The 8,183-nt window shown below is 46.6% G+C and overlaps 1 protein-coding gene across 1 annotated transcript in view; it reads right to left on the reverse strand.

Annotated features, from left to right (window-relative positions):
* The window catches only part of IRAK2 (interleukin 1 receptor associated kinase 2), a 61,050-nt gene extending 56,961 nt beyond the window's left edge, over positions 1-4,089 (reverse strand). Inside the window, exon 1 of the mRNA XM_007113721.4 lies at positions 3,923-4,089. Within this exon, the coding sequence (XP_007113783.1) occupies positions 3,923-4,016 (94 nt within the window). The 5' untranslated portion in view covers positions 4,017-4,089. The remainder of the gene's footprint in view (positions 1-3,922) is intronic.
* Positions 4,090-8,183: the final 4,094 nt, after the last annotated feature.

Consider the following 8,183-nt stretch of genomic DNA (forward strand, 5'->3'; position numbering starts at 1 on the left):
AAAAAAAAAAAAAAAAAAAAAAAAAAAAGTCATACACAGAGAACAGACTAGTGGTTGCCAAGGGGGAGGGGGTGTGGGGGAGGGATGGATTGGGAGTTTGGGATTAGCAGATTCAAGCTAATATATATATTGACAGAATGGATAAACAACAAGGTCCTACTGCATAGCACAGGGAACTATATTCAATATCCTGTGATAAACCATAATGGAAAATAATTTTTAAAAAGAATGTGTGTGTGTGTGTATATATATATATATAACTGAATCACTTTGCTGTACAGCAGAAATTAACTCAACATTGTAAATCAACTATAATTTTTTTAATTTTAGTAAAAAAAAAAAGAAAGCTATAGGTGTGCCTTCTAAGATAGCAACAATATCCTAGAGACAGAAGTTGTTATGGTAATAGCCAAGAAGTGGAAAGAACCCAAATGTCCATCAAATGACAGAAGAATAAATGAAATGCAGTACATCCATACGATGAAATGTTATTCTGGAATAAATAAAAAGGAATTGGGACTTTCCTGGTGGTCCAGTGGGAAAGAATCTGCCTTGCAATGCAGAGGACGCAGGTTCGATCCCTGGTCAGGGAACTAAGATTCCCACATGCCTCGGGGCAACTAAGCCGGTGCACCACAACTACTGAGTTCGCGCGCCTCAACTAGAGAGCCCGCTTGCCGCAAAACTACACAGCCCACGTGCCCTGGAGCCTGCGCGCCACAACTAGAGAAGAGAAAACCCCGCACACCACAGCTAGAGAGAAGCCCGCGTGCCGCAACGAAGGATCCCACGCGCCACAACTAAGACCCGACGCAGCCAAAAAATAAATAAAATAAATAATAAATAAATCTTAAAAAAAAAGAAATTAAGCACTGATACACGCCATGACATGGATGAACCCTGGAAACATGCTAAATAAGTCAGTCACAAAGGACTACATATTGTATGATTTATTCCGTTTATATGAAATGTCCAGAATAGGCAATGCCTAAAGTTGGGGGGAAATGGGAGATGTGTGTGAGAGTGCTGGGGGAGACAGCTGAGGGGTACAGGGCTTCTTTCTGGGGTAATGAAAATGTTCTAAGACTGATTTGGAGACGGACGCACAACTCTTCATATACTAGATGCCACTGAATTGTACACTTTAAATGGGTGAATTGCATGGTAGGTGAATTATACCTTAATCAAGCTGTTTTTTAAAAAAAAGTCATACACAGGGCTTCCCTGGTGGCGCAGTGGTTGAGAATCCGCCTGCCGATGCAGGGGACGCGGGTTCGCGCCCCGGTCCGGGAAGATCCCACGTGCCGCGGAGCGGCTGGGCCCGTGAGCCGTGGCCGCTGAGCCTGCGCGTCCGGAGCCTGTGCGATAAACCATAATGGAAAATAATTTTTAAAAAGAATGTGTGTGTGTGTGTATATATATATATATAACTGAATCACTTTGCTGTACAGCAGAAATTAACTCAACATTGTAAATCAACTATAATTTTTTTAATTTTAGTAAAAAAAAAAAGAAAGCTATAGGTGTGCCTTCTAAGATAGCAACAATATCCTAGAAACAGAAGTTGTTATGGCCTTCACAATTGAGGCCAACATGAAAAACACTAGAGAGAGTCTCTTCCACAAAGTGTTTGTCCACTGCCCAGGAAACAGCTGAAGTAGTTAAATCACAGATCATCTGAGCAAAGGGACACAGTGCAGTCTAGAAAATCAGATGGTGACAGACATTCTCAGAGGTGCCCTGACTTGTTACCAGGGACAGCCTCTGTGGTGAGGCTGAGGATCAGGGAGGGGAAAGATATTTACTTTCCCCTCTGTCCCAGGGGCGTGATTTACACCATTTAACCTAGTACATCTGTTATTTTTTTCCACAAAAAAGTTAATAAAAATACATACTGAAAGTAAAAGCTTAAATCCATGTTGCTAAAGAATATTGCTTGGCAAGAAAAAAATAATTGTGATATAGTTTAAGTGAAAAAAGCAGGCTAGTAGAATGTATAAAATGATACGATTTTTGGAAAACATATATACATAAATAAATATGGTTAGTAAAAAAGACCAGAAGGCATAAGACACCCAGCACTCTGCTGGCACATAGTGAGAAGTCAATACATGTTAGCGTCTGCTGTTGTTATTATTACTATTGGCATCCAAATGGTAAGAATGGTATCCCTTATGGGGATATATATACACATATAGCTGATTCACTTTCTCGTACAGCGGAAACTAACACAACATTGTAAAGCATTTATACTCCAATAAAGATGTGGAAAAAAAAAAAAGAATGGTATCCTTGGGCTTCCCTGGTGGCACAGTGGTTAAGAATCTGCCTACCAATGCAAGGGACACGGGTTCGAGCCCTGGCCCGGGAAGATCCCACATGCCACGGAGCAACTAAGCCCGTGCGCCACAACTACTGAGCCTGAGCTCTAGAGCCCGCAAACCACAACTACTGAGCCCACGTCCCACAACTACGGAAGCCCGCGCACCTACAGCCCATGCTCCGCAACAAGAGAAGCCACCGCGACGAGAAGCCCGCGCACCGCAACGAAGAGTAGCCCCCGCTCGCTGCAACTAGAGACAGCTCGCGCGCAGCAACGAAGACCCAACGCAGCCAAAAATTAATTAATTAATTAATTTTTAAAAAGATACTCCCTCCAAATTAAAAAAAAAAAAAAAAAAAAAAAAGAATGGTATCCCTGAGTGGTGGAGTTTGAGCTACTCTTTATTTCCCACAGTATTTTGCAATAAGAGTGTATTATTTTTGTGACTGGTTGAAAACAGGATTTCTGAACCTCAGCACTACTGACACTTTAGGCTGGATAGTTCTCTGTGGAGGCGGCCGTTCTGTGCATTGCAGGACGTTCAGCAGCATCCCTGGCCTCTACTTACTACATCCCCCAAGTTACGACCAACAAAAATGTCTCCAGACATCAGCAAATGTTCCCTGAGGGGGCAACATCGCCCCTGGTTGAGAACTACTAGGTTAAAATATATATTATTTCCTCAAACTGGATGGATAAAAACATACATGTTCATTTTATTATTATCCTTTCCACTGTACATAAATATTATATTCCCTTTGTACGAATGGTATATATCATAATCTCAACTGTAAAGAAAACATAGATATTACTTTAAAAATAAAGTGGCACCAGTCACATTGACTTAAAACATGAACCTGAGAATAATTGTTAACACTTCCTTAATCCTTCCAAGAACCTCTGACACATGGGTGTCAAGTGGTTTTTATACAATTTTCGTTCCTCATAACCACCTCCAGTTTACAGATTAAGAAGCTGAGACTTTGGGCAACTTGCCCAAAGTCACCAGCTGGATGTGGTGGAGCCTGGAAGGCGCCTGAGGACCACCCGCGCAGCCTCCCCCAGGATGCCAAGCCCTCAGCCAATCACCAGGCACAAACAAACAAAATACACCAGGAGTTAACGATGTCCTGGCGGGGCCAGCCGCGGGGGTTCAGAGCCCAGTACGCCACTTAGCAACGCCATACCCTGGCCCCCCAAAGTAACTCTACCTTTAAAGCCGTTTCGTCGTCTGTAAGATGGGGTAAGGGAGATAGGCACTTTACAGGCTGTCGTGGGAATTAAATGAGATAATCGGTGTCAGGTGCTTACATCAGCGCCGGGCACACAGTAAGCACTAGTCACTGCTGAGAGCGATCATTTTCGGCTTCACTGTAGACAGCGAAGTCGAGCCAGTCATTACTTAGCGACAGACTAACAGCAGAAATCCTCCGAGATCACCTAACACCTTCCAAATGACCACAGAGAGGGGGCAGCGCCTGCCCGAGGGCACACAGCGAGGCCCGGGTCCAGGATGGCAGCACAGAGAGCCCCTAGAATCAGGACCCACGTAAACAGGCGGGGAGGGGGTTTAGCGGGGTCGCAGGGGTGCCCACTCACCGAACTGCATCCAGTCCCACTCGCTCAGCGCGTCCATGTTGCGGCACAGGTCGTCCAGCACCCAGGAAGGCAGCTGGTAGATGTAGCAGGACATGGCCGGGCTCCGAGGGCTGGCGGGCAGGCGGCGCTGACAACTGAGTCCTACGCGGCAGGACTCTGGTTCTCTACCGGCTGGCCGGTGGGTCCACCCAGCGCGGGCCGCCCGGGAAGTGGGCGGGGCGGGGCTTGGGCTCGACTGCCCCCCAGCGGCCACCGGGGGCGCGACGCCTCCCGGCCGGCTGGACCAGCGGCTGCGAAACCAAGAGGGTCAGAGCCGCCGGGAGGGGAAACAGGCCCAGAGGAGCGAGGGAACACGTGCAAGGCCACACGGGAATTCAGCGGCAGTCCCATGAGACCTTGTGACTCCACCTCCGGGGCTTTTGGCCCTCTGCCACATACGATTCCTTCAAGAGCTAGTCTATTAATTACCTGCTATATGTGGGGCAACGTTCGAGGTGCTGGAGATGCATACGTGGAGAAAACTTAGGAAAGTCCTTGTTTTCATGGGACTTACAATCTAGGCAGGGGTGGGAGAGGGGGAGGAAACTAGCAACAAATAATAACAGTATTGAATAGGTAAGTTACATGAAATGCTAAAAGGTCAAAGTGCTATGGCAGGGGGTGGGGGAAAAGAAAAAGGAATGACGAGTTCAGAGCGAGCCGGGGGAGGACTGTATTAAATAGGGTAGTCAGGATAAACTGTGATTTTTAAAAAAATAAATTTTATTTTTTATTTATTTTTATTTTTTGGCTGCGTTGGGTCTTTGTTGCTGCGCGCGGGCTTTCTCTAGCTGCTACGAGCAGGGGCTACTCTTCATTGCAGTGCATGGGCTTCTCACTGGGGTGGCTTCTCTTGGTGCAGAGCATGGGCTCTAGGCCAGCGGGCTCAGTAGTTGTGGCTCATGGGCTTAGTTGCTCCGCAGCATGTGGGATCTTCCCAGACCAGGGCTCGAATCCATGTCCCCTGCATTGGCGGGCGGATTCTTAACAACTGAGCCACCAGGGAAGTCCCTAGACTGTGATTTTAAGGGCTAATATTTATTGAGCAGCTACTATGTGCCGGGTACTGTTCTAGGTGCTGGGGTTCCCTCTGAAGAAAAAAGGACAAAATCCCTGCCCTGGAGGAAGACACACAATAAGCAGTAAAAATGCTAAATAAGTAAATAATTTAGCACTGTAGAAGGTGATACATAATGTTTGGAAATAAAAATAGAGTATAGTAAAAGAGAGTAGGAGTAGCTAATTGCACTATTCATTGTCTTAGAAGGTGATAAATATTATTGGGGCAAAGCAGAATACGGTAAGAAGAACTTGGGGGCAAAGTGAATTATTGAATAGGGTAGAAGGAGAACATAATCACTAGTATTTATTAAGCATTTATGATGGGCAAACCTCACCAGGGTTGTTTTACTTACTCCTCACAATGACCTTATGTGTTACCCCCACTCTACAGATGAGGAAACTGAGGTACAGAGAAGTCAAATTACGTGCCTAAAATCATACAGGTACAAAGTGGCACAGCTGGGATTTGAACCCAATCAGTCTGACCACTAGCTACAAGCTGCCTCGTTATTGCAATAACTACCGTTTATCTATACCTACAATGTGCTTTGTATAAATCATTTTATGTAACTCTCATAAGCCTATGCTTTTACACAGAGGTAAATGGGTTCCAAGAAGTTAGGCAGTATCACCTAAGGCACATAAGCAACTAGAGCACCACTTTGCAGCTGCAAACATCAGCTATGGAAAGAAGAAGGAAACTTAAAGGAAAGTGAGCAGCCCTGAGAACAAGCCCCAGCTCTGCTACCAACAGGTTTTGTGACCCTGGACAACTCATGTCACTTCTCGAGCCTCGCTTTCCACATCTTTAAAGTGGGACTAATGGGGCTTCCCTGGTGGCGCAGTGGTTGAGAGTCCGCCTGCCGATGCAGGGGATACGGGTTCGTGCCCCGGTCCGGGAGGATCCCACGTGCCGCGGAGCGGCTGGGCCCGGGAGCCGTGGCCGCTGAGCCTGCGCGTCCGGAGCCTGTGCTCCGCAGCGGAGAGGCCGCAACAGTGAGAGCCCCGCGTACCGCAAAAAAAAAATAATAATAATAAATAAATGTATAAAAAAAATGTATAAAGTGGGACTAATCATTCCTCTTGCTTAGAGCTGTGAGCGAAGGAAGTGGATTAAATCAATTTACACAATTATAAACAGATTAGTTTATAAACAATCGCTCATATATTGATTAAATCAATTTAGACAGGGTCTTCCTTGCACAGAGAATGCGATCCAAAAATGGTAGTCACCATTGATCATATTGAAAAAGCACCCACCGGCCTTGGGGTCCTATCAGGATTTGGGTCCTAGTTCAGTCACTGTCTCTGGCTCTTCATCCTTGAGCCAGTTTGCAGTTTTTTCCTTTGTAAATCGGGTATCCTGCTCCACCCACTTCGAAGGATTTCTGTGAAGTTTAAACAGACCCCAAAATGCTCGGGGTAAACTGTAAAGTGCTGACCCCCATAAGGAATCACTATTATGTGAGTGCACCTCCTTGCTCTTTGACATGGGGTGCACTCCAGCGCTCCAAGACTGCTTTTCAGGGGAAGTCTTGTGTTGCAGCAGTGGTTGAAGGAGGAATTTGAGGTAGAAGAGCTCCAGGAATGGTCTGACGGAGGCCGAGTGGAAAAAGCACCTACATCCCAGGTGCAAGGGGCAAAGGAGGATAAGGGTCCTTCTTTTTCTCTCCTCTATTTGCAGAGTCCCGGCCTGCTTTCCCCTCTGCTGCAAGCACAGAGCCGCTGTCCCTTGTAGTACTTTTCCCCTAGGGCCAAGGGGCCTCTTCCCCTTGGTGAGGCTCTATAACCACAAAAGATTCGCAACAGCCTTGGCCTGTCCAGGAGACAGGCAGGCCGGGCAGCCCCTCTCTCTCTGCTGCCTCCTCCAGCCCCTGGTTGCAGGGTTCCTTCTTGACCAGCTCCAGGACTTGCAACCTGAGTCCTAGGATTCTTTCCTGCAAAGACGACTGAGTAGCTCTGGGCCTAAGTAGGCCATCTGAGGCACACGTCTTTGTCCCCATTCTTTAGAGTATGTTCTTCAAAGTAAGGTCTTTGCTATCACTAATTAACAGAGTTGCCACTCACCTATCAAGTACCAGGCATTTAACACATATTATCTGGGATCCCCACAACAACCCTACAGGGTAGGTTTATCATTCCCATTCTACAGATGGGGAAACTGAGGCTCAAGTCAATTGTAACTTGTCCAAGCCAAACTGGCCAAGTGACAAGATTCAACCCAAGTCTGATTCGAAAGGGAGGGCTCTTTGTGCCCTATTATATCACCTCACCCTGAAAAATTTCCTGTGATCCTGCACACATGTCTTCTCCTAATTCGTTTTTCCGTGACCAACAGCCTCCACACCAGGATCAGTTAGAAACAGTTATTGAGGCCAAATGTAATTAGCGATATAGTGTGCCATTTTGACCTGTTCATGTTTAATTCCCTTGAAATTACAATCAGAGATTTGCAATCCCTGCTACACCTTAGAATCAATCATCTGGGAGTTTTGTTTTGTTTTTTCTTGCGGTACGCGGGCCTCTCCGGACGCGCAGGCTCAGCGGCCATGGCTCACGGGCCCAGCCGCTCCGCGGCATGTGGGATCCTCCCGGACCGGGGCACGAACCCGTATCCCCTGCATCGAACTCGTATCCCCTGCATCGGCAGGCGGACTCTCAACCACTGCGCCACCAGGGAAGCCCATCTGGGACCTTTAAAAAGACTCTACAGGCCCAGCCCTATCTCCATCCAGAGATCCAGGCGCGATTGTTCTGGGCTGGGACTCAGACCTTAGCATTTCAAAAAGCTTCCCGGGTAGTTCTACTTATGTGCCAGCAGAGCTGAGGACCCATGTGACATCAGGAAGATGGGCATGAAGGAAGGCTGATGAAAAGGAAATAACCACAGTAAGGCTCTTCTGTGTACTTTGCACATATTTTTTCTTTTCTAATAAAAATAACTTTTCTTTTTTTTTTTAACTTTTTCTTTTCTAATAAAAATAACTTTATTGGTTTTTCTGATAGTACATGTTCACTGTCTGAAAAAAGGAGTGAGTTAAGAAAAAACCCAGGGACTTCCCTGGCAGTCCAGTGGTTGGGACTTGGCCTTCCAAAGCAGGGGGTGCGGATCCCTGGTCGGGGAGCTGAGATCCCGCATGCCTCGCGGCCACAAAACCAA

This window comes from Physeter macrocephalus, chromosome 18, assembly GCF_002837175.3.
Source record: "Physeter macrocephalus isolate SW-GA chromosome 18, ASM283717v5, whole genome shotgun sequence".
NCBI lineage: Eukaryota > Metazoa > Chordata > Mammalia > Artiodactyla > Physeteridae > Physeter > Physeter macrocephalus.